Source organism: Oncorhynchus gorbuscha, linkage group LG24 (assembly GCF_021184085.1).
Source record: "Oncorhynchus gorbuscha isolate QuinsamMale2020 ecotype Even-year linkage group LG24, OgorEven_v1.0, whole genome shotgun sequence".
NCBI classification, from domain to species: Eukaryota; Metazoa; Chordata; class Actinopteri; order Salmoniformes; family Salmonidae; genus Oncorhynchus; species Oncorhynchus gorbuscha.
This window is the reverse complement of record NC_060196.1, coordinates 56,569,455-56,591,273: the sequence shown is the minus strand read 5'-3', so window position 1 is coordinate 56,591,273 and position 21,819 is coordinate 56,569,455. Positions and strand designations below refer to the sequence as shown.

The 21,819-nt window shown below is 45.6% G+C and overlaps 1 protein-coding gene across 1 annotated transcript in view; it reads right to left on the bottom strand.

Moving 5' to 3' along the window:
* The window catches only part of LOC124012274 (MAP7 domain-containing protein 1-like), a 92,200-nt gene extending 76,985 nt beyond the window's left edge, over nt 1-15,215 (bottom strand). The window contains exon 1 of the mRNA XM_046325739.1: nt 14,801-15,215. Coding sequence (XP_046181695.1) covers nt 14,801-14,867 — 67 coding nt within the window. The 5' untranslated portion in view covers nt 14,868-15,215. The remainder of the gene's footprint in view (nt 1-14,800) is intronic.
* Nucleotides 15,216-21,819: the final 6,604 nt, after the last annotated feature.

Here is a 21,819-nt window from a genome sequence, read left to right as displayed (position 1 = left end):
CAACCAAATGCCTTTTGTAACTTAGAAACATATTCCATCAATGTTTCTGTATTTCATTTACAATAAATCTGCTCAAATAAAAAATAAAAAAATATAAAAAGTTTTAATTTTGTCATTATAGGTTACTGCGTGTAGATGGGTGACAAACAACATAACTGTAATCCATTTTAAATTCAGGCTGTAACACAACAACATGTGGAATAAGTCAAAGGGTAGGAAGACCACCTGAAGGCACTGCAGCTGTATTTCTTACGTACCGAATATTGAATTGGCTACAAAGGAAATCCTAGTCGTCACAAAGCAGAGTTGAGGCACCGACTACAATCCTCCAACTGGCATATAATGTTAAACTCATGACTGTGTTCTGTTTTCTTTTCATCTGTAAGGAAGCATTTCAATAAAATTGGATATTTGGGTAAGAAAGGTAGTAACAAGGGATAACGGATGAGGCAATAGTTTACCGTTAAAAACAATAGCATTTTAACATAGCTCATAGCCAGACATGAAAGGTTTTCCTCATCGGAGTCAATCACCACCTTCCGGAGACACCTGAAACCCCACCTCTTTAAGGAATACCTAGGATAGGATAAGTAATCCTTCTCACCCCCCCCCCTTTAAGATTTAGATGCACTATTGTAAAGTGACTGTTCTACTGGATGTCATAAGGTGAATGCACCAATTTGTAAGTCGCTCTGGATAAGAGCGTCAGCTAAATTACTTAAATGTAATGTAAATGTATATTCAACAGTCTTCTCGACATCCCTGCCACTGATGGCCGTTTCGGCTCAAGTGGAGCTCTTATATTCAAATCCAAGGCAAGAACATTTCTTACATTCTTACCATGTTTTGTTGTTTTGTGCTATTGTGTTTGTCGGGCAGAGTGGCTCGTGTCTAATTCAAGCATGTGGGAGTGACGCAGCTCAGGTGGCAAAGCGAGGGTACTGGAACTTTCCAAGTTTACCAATAGAATAACCAGTGCTTGGGCCTCCCGAATGGTGCTAGAGGTGTCACTACAGACCGGGGTTCGATCGCGGGCTGTGTCACAACTGGCTGTGACAGGGAGTCCCATAGGGCAGTGCACAATTGGCCCAGCATCTACGGGTTAAAGGAGGAGCTTTACTTGACTCATCGGGCTCTAGCGACTCCTTGTGGCGGGCGGGGCACTTGCAGGCTGACCTTGGTCGTCAGTTGAACGGTGTTTCTTCCGACACATTAGTGCGGCTGGGTTCCGGGTTAAGCGGTCGGGTGTTAAGAAGATTAAGCTGATGTTTAGGCTACAGTGTGGTGAGATAGACCAGGGCTGATGTTTAGGCTACAGTGTGGTGAGATAGACCAGGGCTGATGTTTAGGCTACAGTGTGGTGTATTAAACCAGGGCTGATGTTTAGGCTACAGTGTGGTGGGTTAGACCAGGGCTGATGTTTAGGCTCAGTGAGTTGTATTAGACCAGGGCTGATGTTTAGGCTACAGTGTGGTGTATTAAACCAGGGCTGATGTTTAGGCTACAGTGTGGTGAGATAGACCAGGGCTGATGTTTAGGCTACAGTGTGGTGTATTAGACCAGGGCTGATGTTTAGGCTACAGTGTGGTGTAATAGACCAGGGCTGATGTTTAGGCTACAGTGTGGTGAGATAGACCAGGGCTGATGTTTAGGCTACAGTGTGGTGTAATAGACCAGGGCTGATGTTTAGGCTACAGTGCGGTGTAATAGACCAGGGCTGATGTTTAGGCTACAGTGTGGTGTAATAGACCAGGGCTGATGTTTAGGCTACAGTGCGGTGTAATAGACCAGGGCTGATGTTTAGGCTACAGTGTGGTGTAATAGACCAGGGCTGATGTTTAGGCTACAGTGCGGTGTAATAGACCAGGGCTGATGTTTAGGCTACAGTGTGGTGTAATAGACCAGGGCTGATGTTTAGGCTACAGTGCGGTGTAATAGACCAGGGCTGATGTTTAGGCTACAGTGTGGTGAGATAGACCAGGGCTGATGTTTAGGCTACAGTGTGGTGTAATAGACCAGGGCTGATGTTTAGGCTACAGTGCGGTGTAATAGACCAGGGCTGATGTTTAGGCTACAGTGTGGTGAGATAGACCAGGGCTGATGTTTAGGCTACAGTGTGGTGTATTAAACCAGGGCTGATGTTTAGGCTACAGTGTGGTGGGTTAGACCAGGGCTGATGTTTAGGCTCAGTGAGTTGTATTAGACCAGGGCTGATGTTTAGGCTACAGTGTGGTGTATTAAACCAGGGCTGATGTTTAGGCTACAGTGTGGTGAGATAGACCAGGGCTGATGTTTAGGCTACAGTGTGGTGTATTAGACCAGGGCTGATGTTTAGGCTACAGTGTGGTGTAATAGACCAGGGCTGATGTTTAGGCTACAGTGTGGTGTAATAGACCAGGGCTGATGTTTAGGCTACAGTGCGGTGTAATAGACCAGGGCTGATGTTTAGGCTACAGTGCGGTGTAATAGACCAGGGCTGATGTTTAGGCTACAGTGTGGTGTAATAGACCAGGGCTGATGTTTAGGCTACAGTGTGGTGTAATAGACCAGGGCTGATGTTTAGGCTACAGTGTGGTGAGATAGACCAGGGCTGATGTTTAGGCTACAGTGTGGTGTAATAGACCAGGGCTGATGTTTAGGCTACAGTGCGGTGTAATAGACCAGGGCTGATGTTTAGGCTACAGTGTGGTGAGATAGACCAGGGCTGATGTTTAGGCTACAGTGTGGTGTATTAAACCAGGGCTGATGTTTAGGCTACAGTGTGGTGGGTTAGACCAGGGCTGATGTTTAGGCTCAGTGAGTTGTATTAGACCAGGGCTGATGTTTAGGCTACAGTGTGGTGTATTAAACCAGGGCTGATGTTTAGGCTACAGTGTGGTGAGATAGACCAGGGCTGATGTTTAGGCTACAGTGTGGTGTATTAGACCAGGGCTGATGTTTAGGCTACAGTGTGGTGTAATAGACCAGGGCTGATGTTTAGGCTACAGTGTGGTGTAATAGACCAGGGCTGATGTTTAGGCTACAGTGCGGTGTAATAGACCAGGGCTGATGTTTAGGCTACAGTGTGGTGTAATAGACCAGGGCTGATGTTTAGGCTACAGTGTGGTGTAATAGACCAGGGCTGATGTTTAGGCTACAGTGCGGTGTAATAGACCAGGGCTGATGTTTAGGCTACAGTGTGGTGTAATATACCAGGGCTGATGTTTAGGCTACAGTGCGGTGTAATAGACCAGGGCTGATGTTTAGGCTACAGTGCGGTGTAATAGACCAGGGCTGATGTTTAGGCTACAGTGCGGTGTAATAGACCAGGGCTGATGTTTAGGCTACAGTGTGGTGAGATAGACCAGGGCTGATGTTTAGGCTACAGTGTGGTGTAATAGACCAGGGCTGATGTTTAGGCTACAGTGTGGTGAGATAGACCAGGGCTGATGTTTAGGCTACAGTGTGGTGTAATAGACCAGGGCTGATGTTTAGGCTACAGTGTGGTGAGATAGACCAGGGCTGATGTTTAGGCTACAGTGTGGTGTAATAGACCAGGGCTGATGTTTAGGCTACAGTGTGGTGAGATAGACCAGGGCTGATGTTTAGGCTACAGTGTGGTGTAATAGACCAGGGCTGATGTTTAGGCTACAGTGTGGTGAGATAGACCAGGGCTGATGTTTAGGCTACAGTGTGGTGTGTTAGACCAGGGCTGATGTTTAGGCTACAGTGTGGTGAGATAGACCAGGGCTGATGTTTAGGCTACAGTGTGGTGAGATAGACCAGGGCTGATGTTTAGGCTACAGTGCGGTGTAATAGACCAGGGCTGATGTTTAGGCTACAGTGTGGTGTAATAGACCAGGGCTGATGTTTAGGCTACAGTGTGGTGTAATAGACCAGGGCTGATGTTTAGGCTACAGTGTGGTGTAATAGACCAGGGCTGATGTTTAGGCTACAGTGCGGTGTAATAGACCAGGGCTGATGTTTAGGCTACAGTGTGGTGTAATAGACCAGGGCTGATGTTTAGGCTACAGTGCGGTGTAATAGACCAGGGCTGATGTTTAGGCTACAGTGTGGTGTAATAGACCAGGGCTGATGTTTAGGCTACAGTGCGGTGTAATAGACCAGGGCTGATGTTTAGGCTACAGTGCGGTGTAATAGACCAGGGCTGATGTTTAGGCTACAGTGTGGTGTATTAGACCAGGGCTGATGTTTAGGCTACAGTGTGGTGTATTAGACCAGGGCTGATGTTTAGGCTACAGTGTGGTGTATTAGACCAGGGCTGATGTTTAGGCTACAGTGTGGTGAGATAGACCAGGGCTGATGTTTAGGCTACAGTGTGGTGTGTTAGACCAGGGCTGATGTTTAGGCTACAGTGTAGGTGTGTTAGACCAGGGCTGATGTTGAGGCTACAGTGTGGTGTATTAGACCAGGGCTGATGTTTAGGCTACAGTGTGGTGAGATAGACCAGGGCTGATGTTTAGGCTACAGTGTGGTGAGATAGACCAGGGCTGATGTTTAGGCTACAGTGTGGTGAGATAGACCAGGGCTGATGTTTAGGCTACAGTGTGGTGAGATAGACCAGGGCTGATGTTTAGGCTACAGTGTGGTGTATTAGACCAGGGCTGATGTTTAGGCTACAGTGTGGTGGGTTAGACCAGGGCTGATGTTTAGGCTACAGTGTGGTGTAATAGACCAGGGCTGATGTTTAGGCTACAGTGTGGTGTAATAGACCAGGGCTGATGTTTAGGCTACAGTGTGGTGAGATAGACCAGGGCTGATGTTTAGGCTACAGTGTGGTGAGATAGACCAGGGCTGATGTTTAGGCTACAGTGTGGTGTATTAGACCAGGGCTGATGTTTAGGCTCAGTGAGTTGTATTAGACCAGGGCTGATGTTTAGGCTCAGTGAGTTGTATTAGACCAGGGCTGTTTGTTTTGGTTGTGTTTCAGATTATTTTGTGCCCAATAGAAATTAATGGTAAATAATGTACGGTATCATTTTGGAGTTATTTTTTTATTGTAAATAAGAATATGTTTCTAAACACTTCTACATTAATGTAGATGCTACCATGATTACGGATAATCCCAAATGAATTGTTAAATAAATAATGACTGAGAAAGTTACAGATGCCAAATATCATACCCCCAAGACCTGCTAGACCAGGGGTGGGCAAACTTTTTGGCTCAGGATTTTGAAATTCAATGGAGGACACACGGCTCTCGACCTTCGCCTCTCCCGAGTCCGTATGGGAGTTGCAGCGATGGGATAAGACTGTATCTACCAATTGGATACCACAAAATTGGGGAGAAAAAAGGGGAAATATATATATATATATATATATATACACACAAAATTAAAAAATGTTGTGGTCTCGCAGGCTGGATTGAAGTGCCCGGCGGACCGTACTTTACCCCCCTTTTGCTAGCCTCTCACAATTAACAGGAGAGGTTTGATTTTTTTTTTTTGGGGGGGGGGGGGGTGATATTTGTGCGTCTAACTTTCTCACGCATCATTATTCACGGTTCCCTCAGGAAACATGATTTATTACAAATATAATTTAAAAAGCTGTAATATCCTAAACATAAACCACCAATTTAGCAAATCCCATTGGTGTTTCATATGAGGGTTTCAGCATGAAATCGGGAGCTTGGGACTATGAGGTTGTATCTGCATTTATGTCCAAATGTTGTTATTGACATAGCCTTGTTCTATTCAATGTGCTCTACCCTTATAGACGTCTTAATACTCCAATTCATGTTGCTAAATTCAGAAGAATAACATATAGAAATACCTGACACCATTCAAACCAATAAGGGGTCGGAACTTCAAAGCCAATCAACTCCTCTTTTTGCAGATAGAAACTTATAGTCAGACAGAATAACAACAAACATACCCAGAAAAAAAGCATGTCAGAAATGTTATAAATTGATTTGCATTTTAATGAGGGAAATAAGTATTTGACCCCTGTGGAAAATATGACTTAGTACTTGGTGGCAAAACCCTTGTTGGCAATCACAGATGTCACATACATTTCTCGTAGTTGGTCACCAGGTTTGCACACATCTCAGGAGGGATTTTGTCCCACTCCTCTTTGCAGATCTTCTCCAAGTCATTAAGGTTGAGGATGACGTTTGGCAACTCAAACCTTCAGCTCCCTCCACAGATTTTCTATGGGATTAAGGTCTGGAGACTGGCTAGGCCACTCCAGGACCTTAATGTGCTTCTTCTTGAGCCACTCCTTTGTTGCCTTGGCCGTGTGTATGGGGTCATTGTCATGCTGGAATACCAATCCACGACCCATTTTCAATGCCATGGCTGAGGAAAGGAGGTTCTCACCCAAGATTTGACGGTACATGGCCCCGTCCATCGTCCTTTTGATGCTGTGAAGTTGTCCTGTCCACTGAGCAGAAAAACTCCCCCAAAGCATGTTTCCACCTCCATGTTTGACAGTGGGGATGGTGTTCTTGGGGTCATAGGTAGCATTCCTCCCCCTCCAAACACGGCGAGTTGAGTTGATGCCGAAGAGCCACATTTTGGTCTCATCTGACCACAACACTTTCACCCAGTTTGCCAATGAACATCTGAATGATTCAGAGGACAACTTCAGGCATGTATATGTGCTTTCTTGAGCAGGGGGACCTTGTGGGCGCTGCAGGATTTCAGTCCTTCATGGCACAGTGTGTTACCAATTGTTTTCTTGGTGACTATGGTCCCAGCTGCCTTGAGATAATAATAATAATAATAATATAATAATAATAATATATACCATTTAGCAGACACTTTTATCCAAAGCGACTTACAGTCATGTGTACATACATTCTACATATGGGTGGTCCCGGGGATCGAACCCACTACCCTGGCGTTACAAGCGCCATGCTCTACAAACTGAGCTACAGAAGGACCATAAGATCATTGACAAGATCCTCCCGTGTAGTTCTGGGCTGATTCCTCACCGTTCTCATGATCATTGCAACTCCACGAGGTGAGAACTTGCATGGAGCCCCAGGCCGAGGGAGATTGATAGTTCTTTTGTGTTTCTTCCATTTGCGAATAATCGCACCAACTGTTGTCACCTTCTCACCAAGCTGCTTGGCGATGGTCTTGTAGCCCATTCCAGCCTTGTGCAGGTCTACAATCTCTTCCCTGACATCCATGGTGGAGAGTTTGGAATCTGATCGATTGCATCTGTGGACATGTGTCTTTTATACAGGTAACAAACTGAGATTAGGAGCACTCCCTTTAAGAGTGTGCTCCTAATCTCAGCTCTTTACCTGTATAAAAGATACCTCTTTCTGATTGAGAGGGGGTCAAATACTTCTCTTCTCTCATTAAAATGCAAATCAATTTATAACATTTTTGACATGCGTTTTTCTGGATTGTTTTGTTGTTATTCTGTCTCTCACTGTTCGAATAAACCTTCCATTAAAATTATAGACTGATTATGTCTTTGTCAGTGGGCAAATGTACAAAATCAGCAGGGGATCAAATACTTTTTTTCCCTCACTGTAGATGCTTTTTTCGTTAATTAGGCTAAATACTCTTGAACCATATGGTCTATCTACTAGAAACTCATTGACAATACGGACACCGTTTTTTTAAAGTATATGAATACATTTTGTTAAAGTTATTCAAGTATAAATTACCAAAATTGAGATAGTTTTTCAGTTAATTACCAATCCATGACAAAATTACTGAATATTTTAGTAACTTTGGTAAATTGCCAGTAGCTTTGCCATCCTAGATATAACTATTTCTGTCACAGAATTCCATTGTTTCTCCCTTCCTATATGTGTAATATAATGTTTTGACACAGTAAAATTGATCTCTGAGGAAAATATGAGAGGCCTAGAGACATGAGTAGGATTCCTCAGTAATTGAAAACTTATGTTAGTCATCAATGACTTCAGTGTTTTACAATGTTTTACAGTGTTTTACAATGGGAACGGAAACGTGAGCCCGTCTCTGGATAGGTTGCTATCCCAAATAGCACCCTATTCCTTACATAGTAACTTACTTTTGACGAGAACCCAATAGGGAATAGGGTGCCATTTGGGACGACCTCTAAGGCGATGACCTCGTCTGTCTCGATACACTACAGGATGTCTCTATGCACTACAGGATGGAGCTCTTTCTCTAGTTCCTGTGGGAGAGGTCAGTGACCATGGCCCTGATTTATACCAGCTTGAGCTGCACGGTGAGTGTGTGTGTGTGTATGTGGCTGCTCCTGCTCGCTGACGTGCAGCGCTCTGGGCTCGGTTTCCCGATAGCAATGGAACTTTAGCTTCGGAGTGTTTTAACGATGCGTCGTTCCTGCAACGGACACGAAGACGTAACACGCGTTTCTCAAAACACCAGTCGAGAGAATGTCCACGAAGTGCGTCGTGGAGACATACGTCGATACTTATAGGATCGAGAGAAGAAGAAAGAAAAAGGCAGCGATGCTCTCGGATCAGCTATTACCATTCAAATCTTACCTTAACATTATAATTATTTCACAATAATGACGACGCATCAGCTCCTAGAAAGATATTATTATCATTGGCGGCAAATATTGAGGTGACTTATTCTAATATAAATCTCCTGAATAAGGATGTGTAAATCGAAGCTTTGGCACATCATGTTGCTACAAATCAGGAAATATATTGAGGCAGAAATGACAGACAGTAGCCTACAATTAGCAAAATAATCGAATCAAAACGTATTTTATTTCTCACATGCGTCGAATACAACCTTACCGTGAAATAATTACTTACAAGCCCTTAACCGACAATGCAGTCCAAGAAATAGAATTAAGAAAATATTTACTTTAAAAAATATATATATAATAATATAGATCTCAATTGAATGAACATGACATTTATTTAAATATGATTTAGTTCTATGCCTGTGTGGCCTGTACTGTTAATTATCTTTTCAATTTGGTCATATGGGTTTTCATTTCAAACATTGTTTTATCCTTGTTTGTAACAATTCCAATGACATTGTCAACTTTGTATTTATAGTCAGCTTAGTTCGGTCGCAGAGAAACAGACATCTTGATTCTATGTTTAGCAGATATATTCTATGTAGGCCTGTATCTAACGAAACACTTAGCTGTTCTAAGTGGTCTGAGGCAGTCAGTCGGTAAATAAAAAGCGTTTTCAAATGCAACTTTATTAACAATGGTTTTGGGAAACAGCTCTGAGATGGAACATTGCTCCTATGAACTTAGCCTGAGCCGTGTTTCTACATCTGCATTGCTTGCTGTTTGGGGTTTTAGGCTGGGTTTCTGCATAGCACTTTCTGACATCTGCTGACGTAAAAAGGGCTTTATAAATACATTTAATTGATTGATTAAAGGGATACTTCGGGATTTTGGGAATTGCCAGAGTCAGATGAACTTATGGATACAATTTGTATGTCGCTGCATCCAGTATGAAGAGAGAGTTTTGTGAGCCAATGCTAACTAGTGTTAGTGCAATGACTGGAAGTCTGTAGTATCTACTAGCATGCTACCAGTTACCATGTACTTCCAGTCATTACACTAATGCTAGTTAGCAAGTGCGCTAAAGCTAGTTAGCAACTTTCTTCAAACGGGACACGGAGACATACAAATGGTTTCCACGAGTTCATCTGGCTTCATTGCCAAAATCCTGAAGTATCCCTTTAAGATGTTTTTTAGGAAGCTGAGCCCAGATCTGTCTGCATGAGAAACAGACACCTCCCTCCCTCCTCAGACGCCTACTGACCCAGCTAATGCCACAATAACATCCCTAGCTACCCTCCTGACCCGTCACTCCCCCCTGCTCGCTCGCAGAAGATATGGGCCTCTGGAGAAGAATACCTCACATTCTAACATGGCCCTTCCACACCCATCCCAACCCCTCCTCTCCCGAATGCACAAACACACAGTACCCCTGCCAATAGGAGACAAAACTGAAACTGACAATTTCAATATGTCTGACTAAAGGAGAAATGAGAGGTACTGTGTTATTTTCCGTAGTCAGTCTACCCCTCTAATTCAGCCCCTCTCTTAGCAGTAAATGTAATGGACGCTGTAGGCTAAATAGAAGGTAATCACAACACGGTATGCAAAATGTTATCTTAATCATGTGTATTACAGTTGAAAAACAAATGGTTTTGTCATCAAAAACAGTCAACTGTTTTAATGAGAGAGAATGAGAGAACTTCTGTGGTGGTGGGGGTGGGGGTTGTGCTGAAGCCCAAATCTACGTCTGAGTCCCAAATGGTATCCTATTCCTATATAGTGCACTACTTTGGACCAGAGCCCATAGAGCTCTGGTCAACAAAAGTGCTCTATGTAGGGGATAGGGTACGATTTGGGACACAGACTACATTTCCAGGCCAACTGTGATCTTGAATGTGGGCCAGGAACATTGCATCAGGAAAACTTTGAGAGAGTGGAAGAGGGTCCACGTCAGTCCAGGTCCCATGATTACTTCCACAGAAGAGAAGCTCTATTGTCTTGGAGCTCTATTCAAAGTTCTCCAGTTTAAAAAACAAATTTGCAACCAAGACGATAAATAAAATCTTCAACAAGGCATGTTTTGAAACGTTAAAAAAACTTTTGTCAGTTCAGATCGTGACTGATAGTAGGCCTTATATACCACGGAACAGACTTACAAACACTTGCAGTATACTGCCAGTCCTTAGCGATTTCAGTGATATCATATACAATACCACACATGCTCAAAAACACTTTATGTCTGCATTAAACAAAAGCTGATTCATTGTCTTGACGAGGAAACGGGTGCCTCACTGCCATTCCGTTTGTGGTCCCAAATAGCACCCTATTCCTTTTACAGTGCACTACCTCTGACCAAGGTCCATAGGGCTCCAGTCAAAAGTAGTGTACTATAGAGAGAATAGGGGGGCCATTCGGGATGTAACCCTTTTGTGAGCTGCAAACAGAGCTTCTTGGAGGGGCTTAGTCTCATGGCTGCCTCAACTACAAAGCCACTAATGTTGCTCTTACAAGAGGATTCTGGTGCTTGTCTCGCTGTCTCAATGTCATGGTGGTCCTCTAGCCCCCGGGGCTTCACATAGCTAACCCTATCCCTGAAGTGTCCCTCTCCAGTCAGTGTCCCTCTCCAGTCAGTGTCCCTCTCCAGTCAGTGTCCCTCTCCAGTCAGTGTCCCTCTCCAGTCAGTGTCCCTCTACAGTCAGTGTCCCTCTCCAGTCTACCCGGCATCATGGCACTGCTCCAAGAGAGATGACGGGGGGTCAAGGGGAGAATCTAACTGCAGGAGGGTCGCGTCCAAAATGGCCGCCTATTCCATATAAAGTGTCTGTCTGTCTCTGTCTGTCTCTTTCTCTGTCTGTCTGACTGTCTGTCTGTCTGCATAGAGCAGAGCAAACCTATTCCACAGGAAAGGGAAACTATCATAAAAGCAGCGTGAGAAACAGGGTTCTCCTGTCACAGTGCTGGAGGTCAAATCAAACACAGAACAAGAGAAACAGGGTTCACCTGTCACAGTGCTGGAGGTCAAATCAAACACCAGCCACAGGACACGAGAAACAAGGGTTCTCCTGTCACAGTGCTGGATGTCAAATCAAACACAGGACAAGAGAAACAGGGTTCTCCTGTCACAGTGCAAAGGTCAAATCAAACACCAGCCACAGGACAAGAGAAACAGGGTTCTCCTGTCACAGTGCTGGAGGTCAAATCAAACACAGGACAAGAGAAACAGGGTTCTCCTGTCACAGTGCTGGAGGTCAAATCAAACACCAGCCACAGGACACGAGAAACAAGGGTTCACCTGTCACAGTGCTGGAGGTCAAATCAAACACAGGACAAGAGAAACAGGGTTCTCCTGTCACAGTGCTGGAGGTCAAATCAAACACAGGACAAGAGAAACAGGGTTCTCCTATCACAGTGCTGGAGGTCAAATCAAACACAGGACAAGAGAAACAGGGTTCTCCTATCACAGTGCTGGAGGTCAAATCAAACACAGGACAAGAGAAACAGGGTTCTCCTATCACAGTGCTGGAGGTCAAATCAAACACAGGACAAGAGAAACAGGGTTCTCCTGTCACAGTGCTGGAGGTCAAATCAAACACAGGACAAGAGAAACAGGGTTCTCCTGTCACAGTGCTGGAGGTCAAATCAAACACAGGACAAGAGAAACAGGGTTCTCCTGTCACAGTGCTGGAGGTCTCAAACACCAGCCACAGGACAGAGAAACAGGGTTCTCCTGTCACAGTGCTGGAGGTCTCAAACACAGGACAAGAGAAACAGGGTTCTCCTGTCACAGTGCGAAGGTCAAATCAAACACCAGCCACAGGACAACAGAAACAGGGTTCTCCTGTCACAGTGCTGGAGGTCAAATCAAACACAGGACAAGAGAAACAGGGTTCTCCTGTCGCAGTGCTGTTAGGTCAAATCAAACACCAGCCACAGGACATGAGAAACAAGGGTTCACCTGTCACAGTGCTGTCAAATCAAACACAGGACAAGAGAAACAGGGTTCTCCTGTCACAGTGCTGGAGGTCAAATCAAACACAGGACAAGAGAAAAGGGTTCTCCTATCAAGGCTGGATTATCAAATCAGGACAAGAGAAACAGGGCCATCACTGCTATCAAACACAGGACAAGAGAAACAGGGTTCTCCTGTCACAGTGGGTGTCAAATCAAACACAGGACAAGAGAAACAGGGTTCTCCTGGTCACAGTGCTGGAGGTCAAATCAAACACAGGACAAGAGAACCAGGGTTCTCCTATCACAGTGCTGGAGGTTCAAACACATGACAAGAGAAACAGGGTTCTCCTGTCACATGCTGGAGTCAAATCAAACACAGGACAAGAGAAACAGGGTTCTCCTGTCACAGTGCTGGAGGTCAAATCAAACACAGGACAAGAGAAACAGGTTTCTCCTGTCACAGTGCTGGAGATCAAATCAAACACCAGCTACAGGACACGAGAAACAGGTTTCTCCTCTCACAGTGCTGGAGGTCAGTAGTACTGTGCTTCTGGAATGATGAAGAGCTGCAGCACAGCGGTTCTGCCTCCATCAAGTGCCTGCCTTCCTCACCAGCCTCCAGTGACCAAACCATGCACAAGACTAGAGGAATGCAACACTGTACATCCCAATATGTTAGCCTATTGTTCACACCATCAAATCACCATTCAAACACAAATGTTATTACAAGGCATTATGATGGTCAAGATAACAGCCATCACTGCTATCAGCTGGTTCATGACTAGAGGGTGTAATCAGACCAGGCCAGACCACTGCTACCAGCTGGTTCATGACTAGAGGGTGTAATCAGACCAGGCCAGACCACTGCTATCAGCTGGTTCATGACTAGAGGGTGTAATCAGACCAGGCCAGACCACTGCTACCAGCTGGTTCATGACTAGAGGGTGTAATCAGACCAGGCCAGACCACTGCTACCAGCTGGTTCATGACTAGAGGGTGTAATCAGACCAGGCCAGACCACTGCTACCAGCTGGTTCATGACTAGAGGGTGTAATCAGACCAGGCCAGACCACTGCTATCAGCTGGTTCATGACTAGAGGGTGTAATCAGACCAGGCCAGACCACTGCTACCAGCTGGTTCATGACTAGAGGGTGTAATCAGACCAGGCCAGACCACTGCTACCAGCTGGTTCATGACTAGAGGGTGTAATCAGACCAGGCCAGACCACTGCTATCAGCTGGTTCATGACTAGAGGGTGTAATCAGACCAGGCCAGACCACTGCTATCAGCTGGTTCATGACTAGAGGGTGTAATCAGACCAGGCCAGACCACTGCTATCAGCTGGTTCATGACTGGAGAGGGTGTAATCAGACCAGGCCAGACCACTGCTACCAGCTGGTTCATGACTAGAGGGTGTAATCAGACCAGGCCAGACCACTGCTATCAGCTGGTTCATGACTAGAGGGTGTAATCAGACCAGGCCAGACCACTGCTACCAGCTGGTTCATGACTGGAGGGTGTAATCAGACCAGGCCAGACCACTGCTATCAGCTGGTTCATGACTAGAGGGTGTAATCAGACCAGGCCAGACCACTGCTATCAGCTGGTTCATGACTAGAGGGTGTAATCAGACCAGGCCAGACCACTGCTACCAGCTGGTTCATGACTAGAGGGTGTAATCAGACCAGGCCAGACCACTGCTAGCTCTGGTCCAGGGTGAACGTGCACTAGGCCTTGGACCAGAGCTAACTGACTGCATGGGCCAGGTTTACTGCTCTAATGGTAATCTATTTTGAGGTATAGGGTTTGACGCTGACAGCAACTGGACACTGTAGAGACACCAGCAGATTTCCAAAGGCAGGTTCATTTGAAAACTGCATTGTTTGTTGTGCCTGGTGCTGGATTGGTTCATTGGTATTGGAAGGTAATAAAGAATTACACATAGGTCGCAGTATTTCCCAGCTCTCTGGCCAAGGAACGATGTCAGGGCATTTTGCACTATATTGACCATGCATCTTTCTGGTCATTTAATCGGGAGAGCAGGTGGCCAAAAGGCAACAAAAAAACGGCATTGCTGCTTTGGTGAAAAAATGTCTGTTAGGAATAGTAGGGTATCAATCAATAAGATATGAATTGTGTTTTTTTACTGTTTGTTTTTATTCATGTTTATGTTAATGCCTATTCAAATGGTGGCCTGTTGATTTTGATTGAGCAGATCAAACACAATGCATATGCGCAGGCGCACATATTTAATCAACACGGCCATGAATACCAACACATTTACTCCAAGCATTCAATCCCCCCCCACTGTTGAAATATATTTGATTGTTAATTTGATCCTTTAGCACCGCATTAAGTGTGGCTAATGTGTCTTATGGTGGCGAGTATAAAATAACTTACATTTATCTGTTAATGTCAGTTTCTCCTCAATGTTTTTCTCAAGATCGTTGTATTCCATTTTTTCCATTCAATCGATTGTCAGTCCCTTTCCAGTTGCAGTCATTCCTCAAATATACCGAAGGACGGGAGAAAAACTCTCTGTATACTCAGATCACCAACATGCTCTTCGTAAATCCAAGAGGGAACGGTAGGGGAATCAAATGAAAGAATAACTAGACAGAAAAATCACGATGACAAGTAGTCTATGTCCGTCTCTCTTATTTACTCTTGAACTACGGACCCTGTCACTGTCAGATCATATTGTATGACAAATTAATATCAACAGAGTTGACCAAAGGAAAAGTCCAAGCTAGGCAGAGACTTAATCGTAGCAATAGGACTGCTTGTGGAATATCTGTACCGGACGGACAGCCGCTGCCTGCCTCTCTGATTGACTGTACCATCTATCTTACCGGGGGTTAAGCAAAACCCGGTGCACCTACTGATCAAAAATCATTTAACCGATAAAAATGTTACCAAATGTTTAACACGTCTCGATAATTGATGTAAAGTTGCATTTTTTGTGCACTTAGAGTATATGGTTTGACGGGGGACATGGAAGAATATATCGAGCTTGCAAAACAACGATCCCCCTGTTAGAAATGGTTGCAGCCATCAGATACACACGCTGAACACTCAAAGCAATGTATGTATCTATCTAAGGAGCCCACAGACATCTGTGCTATAGTCTTAATAACAGTTTAATGCAGCGTTATTAACATGTCGTTCGTCAAAAGAGGGTTATTGACATGATCGCTTCCCGATAAGCTGCCCGTTGCAGTTGGACCTGCATAAGCTGCCCGTTGCAGTTGGACCTGCATAAGCTGCCCGTTGCAGTTGGACCTGCATAAGCTGCCCGTTGCAGTTGGACCTGCATAAGCTGCCCGTTGCAGTTGGACCTGCATAAGCTGCCCGTTGCAGTTGGACCGGCATAAGCTGCCCGTTGCAGTTGGACCTGCATAAGCTGCCCGTTGCAGTTGGACCTGCATAAACTGCCCGTTGCAGTTGGACCTGCATAAACTGCCCGTTGCAATTGGACCTGCATAAACTGCCCGTTGCAGTTGGACCTGCATGTTTTCTCATTTGGGTTGCTCTTTATTTTTTATGTGAGGCAATTAATGGATGGAACGAATAGTCTCACGTGAATCATTTCTGTTTTAATTCATTCAGCATGTAGTTTAACACTGTGACAAGATCGTTAAGAATTAATGCGACCTTCCTTTTCACTGTAGGTGACACATTTATCCTGCAGTCAGAGGTTGAAGTCCGGTGTCTTTTTTCCATTTAGGTAAGGCAGGGTGAGTGAGTTAGGCCCTGTTACACAAAGACACAATACACAGAGTGGAACTTCTACTGGATTCACTTACTTTTGCGACTAGGTTTAGACCTACTAAAGCACACTAGGCTACCCTGGGGTGGCAGGGTATCCTAGTGGTTAGAGTGTTGGACTGGTAACTGAAAGGTTGCAAGTTCAAATCCCAAGCTGACAAGGTACAAATCTGTCATTCTGCCCCTGAACAGGCAGTTAACCCACTGTTCCTAGGCTGTCATTGAAAGTAAGAATTTGTTCTTAACTGACTTGCCTTGTTAAATAAAGGTTAAAAAAAATAACAAAATAAATAGCCTATCATACATTTTTGGTTGGGATGGAAAATTACAGTACATCACATTTATTTTACCTTCATTTAACTAGGCAAGTAAGTTAAGAACAAATTCTTATTTTCAATGATGGCCTAGGAACAGTGGGATAACTGCCCTTGTTCAGGGGCAGAGCAACAGATTTGTACCTTGTCAGCTCGGGGATTTGACATGACCAAAGTAAGTCATCATCAGTATTGTAACACCATAAAACAATGGCCTACTTCAATGTCTCCATTATAGATTGTTAGTCCAATGATATTTGCCCTATATTCTGAAAACAATCTCCCCGTGTGGTTTGGTCCCTTGTGTAAACACTATTAGTCTGTTTATTGAGGACTCATTCATTAAAATAAAATAAAAATAATAGTTCCAACCACTTGCCCTTTTAATTCAAAATTAGGTCAATTACAGATGTTTCAAGATAATCTTCATCATAAAGTATCTCTCTGTACATCCATGTCTCATACAGTAATTGTCAGGACCAGGTTACGAACCCGGGTCTCCAGGGTGAGAAACAGTCACTAAACCAACAGAGCCACGAATAGTCAGCAGAACCCAGAAGATGAGGCAGACACAGCAGTACTTGAGACGGTGTATTTAATGAAGTAAAAAGTGATGTTCTTCAGGAAAACATGTAACTCCACAACCTCAAAAGGAATCCTACAAGAACAAAGGTAATCCTCCATCCTCCAAATACACCACCCAGATGAATTGTGTTAGGGGAGATGAAATACTCCACCCAGATGAATTGTGTTAGGGGAGATGAAATACTCCACCCAGATGAATTGTGTTAGGGGAGATGAAATACTCCACCCAGATGAATTGTGTTAGGGGAGATGAAATACTCCATCCAGATGAATTGTGTTAATTAACTTTCTGAACATTCGAGACGTGTAGTCCACTTGTCATTCCAATCTCCTTTGCATTAGCGTAGCCTCTTCTGTAGCCTGTCAACTATGTGTCTGTCTATCCCTGTTCTCTCCTCTCTGCACAGACCATACAAACGCTCCACACCGCGTGGCCGCGGCCACCCTAATCTGGTGGTCCCAGCGCGCACGACCCACGTGGAGTTCCAGGTCTCCGGTAGCCTCTGGAACTGCCGATCTGCGGTCAACAAGGCAGAGTTCATCTCAGCCTATGCCTCCCTCCAGTCCCTCGACTTCTTGGCACTGACGGAAACATGGATCACCACAGACAACACTGCTACTCCTACTGCTCTCTCTTCGTCCGCCCACGTGTTCTCGCACACCCCGAGAGCTTCTGGTCAGCGGGGTGGTGGCACCGGGATCCTCATCTCTCCCAAGTGGTCATTCTCTCTTTCTCCCCTTACCCATCTGTCTATCGCCTCCTTTGAATTCCATGCTGTCACAGTTACCAGCCCTTTCAAGCTTAACATCCTTATCATTTATCGCCCTCCAGTTTCCCTCGGAGAGTTCATCAATGAGCTTGATGCCTTGATAAGCTCCTTTCCTGAGGACGGCTCACCTCTCACAGTTCTGGGCGACTTTAACCTCCCCACGTCTACCTTTGACTCATTCCTCTCTGCCTCCTTCTTTCCACTCCTCTCCTCTTTTGACCTCACCCTCTCACCTTCCCCCCCTACTCACAAGGCAGGCAATACGCTCGACCTCATCTTTACTAGATGCTGTTCCGTCCACTAACCTCCCTGCGACTCCCCTCCAAGTCTCCGACCACTACCTTGTATCCTTTTCCCTCTCGCTCTCATCCAACACCTCCCACACTGCCCCTACTCGGATGGTATCGCGCCGTCCCAACCTTCGCTCTCTCTCCCCGCTACTCTCTCCTCTTCCATCCTATCATCTCTTCCCTCTGCTCAAACCTCCTCCAACCTATCTCCTGACTCTGCCTCCTCAACCCTCCTCTCCTCCCTCTCTGCATCCTTTGACTCTCTATGTCCCCTATCCTCCAGGCCGGCTCGGTCCTCCCCTCCTGCTCCGTGGCTCGATGACTCATTGCGAGCTCACAGAACAGGGCTCCGGGCAGCCGAGCGGAAATGGAGGAAAACTCGCCTCCCTGCGGACCTGGCATCCTTTCACTCCCTCCTCTCTACATTTTCCTCCTCTGTCTCTGCTGCTAAAGCCACTTTCTACCACTCTAAATTCCAAGCATCTGCCTCTAACCCTAGGAAGCTCTTTGCCACCTTCTCCTCCCTCCTGAATCCTCCTCCCCTCCCCCTCCTCCCTCTCTGCAGATGACTTCGTCAACCATTTTGAAAAGAAGGTCGACGACATCCGATCCTCGTTTGCTAAGTCAAACGACACCGCTGGTTCTGCTCACACTGCCCTACCCTGTGCTCTGACCTCTTTCTCCCCTCTCTCTCCAGATGAAATCTCGCGTCTTGTGACGGCCGGCCGCCCAACAATCTGCCCGCTTGACCCTATCCCCTCCTCTCTTCTCCAGACCATTTCCGGAGACCTTCTCCCTTACCTCACCTCGCTCATCAACTCATCCCTGACCGCTGGCTACGTCCCTTCCGTTTTCAAGAGAGCGAGAGTTGCACCCCTTCTGAAAAAACCTACACTCGATCCCTCCGATGTCAACAATTACAGACCAGTATCCCTTCTTTCTTTTCTCTCCAAAACTTTTGAACGTGCCGTCCTTGGCCAGCTCTCCCGATATCTCTCTCTGAATGACCTTCTTGATCCAAATCAGTCAGGTTTCAAGACTAGTCATTCAACTGAGACTGCTCTCCTCTGTATCACGGAGGCGCTCCGCACTGCTAAAGCTAACTCTCTCTCCTCTGCTCTCATCCTTCTAGATCTATCGGCTGCCTTCGATACTGTGAACCATCAGATCCTCCTCTCCACCCTCTCCGAGTTGGGCATCTCCGGCGCGGCCCACGCTTGGATTGCGTCCTACCTGACAGGTCGCTCCTACCAGGTGGCGTGGCGAGAATCTGTCTCCTCACCACGCGCTCTCACCACTGGTGTCCCCCAGGGCTCTGTTCTAGGCCCTCTCCTATTCTCGCTATACACCAAGTCACTTGGCTCTGTCATAACCTCACATGGTCTCTCCTATCATTGCTATGCAGACGACACACAATTAATCTTCTCCTTTCCCCCTTCTGATGACCAGGTGGCGAATCGCATCTCTGCATGTCTGGCAGACATATCAGTGTGGATGACGGATCACCACCTCAAGCTGAACCTCGGCAAGACGGAGCTGCTCTTCTTCCCGGGGAAGGACTGCCCGTTCCATGATCTCGCCATCACGGTTGACAACTCCATTGTGTCCTCCTCCCAGAGCGCTAAGAACCTTGGCGTGATCCTGGACAACACCCTGTCGTTCTCAACCAACATCAAGGCGGTGGCCCGTTCCTGTAGGTTCATGCTCTACAACATCCGCAGAGTACGACCCTGCCTCACACAGGAAGCGGCGCAGGTCCTAATCCAGGCACTTGTCATCTCCCGTCTGGACTACTGCAACTCGCTGTTGGCTGGGCTCCCTGCCTGTGCCATTAAACCCCTTCAACTCATCCAGAACGCCGCAGCCCGTCTGGTGTTCAACCTTCCCAAGTTCTCTCACATCACCCCGCTCCTCCGTTCTCTCCACTGGCTTCCAGTTGAAGCTCGCATCCGCTACAAGACCATGGTGCTTGCCTACGGAGCTGTGAGGGGAACGGCACCTCAGTACCTCCAGGCTCTGATCAGGCCCTACACCCAAACAAGGGCACTGCGTTCATCCACCTCTGGCCTGCTCGCCTCCCTCCCTACCACTGAGGAAGTACAGCTCCCGCTCAGCCCAGTCAAAACTGTTCGCTGCTCTGGCCCCCCAATGGTGGAACAAACTCCCTCACGACGCCAGGACAGCGGAGTCAATCACCACCTTCCGGAGACACCTGAAACCCCACCTCTTTAAGGAATACCTAGGATAGGATAAGTAATCCCTCTCACCCCCCCCCTTTAAGATTTAGATGCACTATTGTAAAGTGACTGTTCCACTGGATGTCATAAGGTGAATGCACCAATTTGTAAGTCGCTCTGGATAAGAGCGTCTGCTAAATGACTTAAATGTAATGTAAATGGGAGATGAAATACTCCACCCAGATGAATTGTGTTAGGGGAGATGAAATACACCCAGATGAATTGTGTTAGGGGAGGATGTTGCTGATCCATCTACTGAGTACTACCCATAGAAATATAATTACTAGAAAGGGAAAAGCCCATCAGAACGCAGCAATTTACTTTTGTAGTGATTCAATTTCTATGGTATTGTCTCTCTCAAACCCATCAACAGCCTATCCAAGGCTTTCAGCACCGGCATCCATAATGGAATTGGCTTTATTAGTATGAGTTAAACCACAGTGCCTGTGAGGGAGAAATACATGATTTAGTGGCGCAGTAATGAGCTTTTGAGAAGCATCAAGGATGAGAAGTAGGGGCTGGGGGAATGGACAGTCAGTCACCCATGCCCATCCAAGATGAGGTAGGATCAGGCTAGATTGTTAAATAGTCTCTCTCTCCCTTTCTCTCTCTCAATTCAAGGGGCTTTATTGGCATGGGAAACATATGTTAACATTGCCAAAGCATGTGAAGTAGATAATATACAAAAGTGAAATAAACAATAAAAATGAACAGCAAACATTACACTCACAGAAGTTCCAAAATAAAAAAGACATTACAAATGTCATTATGTCTTTATACAGTGTTGTAACAATGTGCAAATAGTGAACGTACAAAAGAGAAAATAAATAAGCATAAATATGGGTTGTATTTACAATGCTGTTTGTTCTTCACTGGTTGCCCTTTTCTTGTGGCAACAGGTCACAAATATTGCTGCTGTGATGGCACACTGTGGTATTTCACCCAGTAGATATGGGAGTTTATCAAAATTGTATTTGTTTTCCAATTCCTTGTGGGTCTGTAATCTGAGGGAAATATGTGTCTCTAATATGGTCATACATTTGGAAGGAGGTTAGGAAGTGCAGCTCAGTTTCCACCTAATTGTGTAGGCAGTGTGCACATAGTCTGTCTTCTCTTGAGAACCAGGTCTGCCTTCGGCGGCTTTTCTCAATAGCAAGGCTCACTGAGTCTGTACATAATCAAAGCTTTCCTTAAGTTTGGGTCAGTCACAGTGGTCAGGTATTCTGCCACTGTGTACTCTCTGTTTAGGGCCAAATATCATTCTAGTTTGCTCTATTTTTTGTTCATTCTTTTCAATGTGTCAAGTAATAATATTTTTGTTTTCTCATGATTTGGTTGGGTCTAATTGTGTTACTGTCCTGGGGCTCTGTGGGGTTTCTCTCTCTCTCTCTCTCTCTCTCTCTCTCTCTCTCTCTCTCTCTCTCTGTCTCTCTCTCTCTCTCTCTGTCTCTCTCT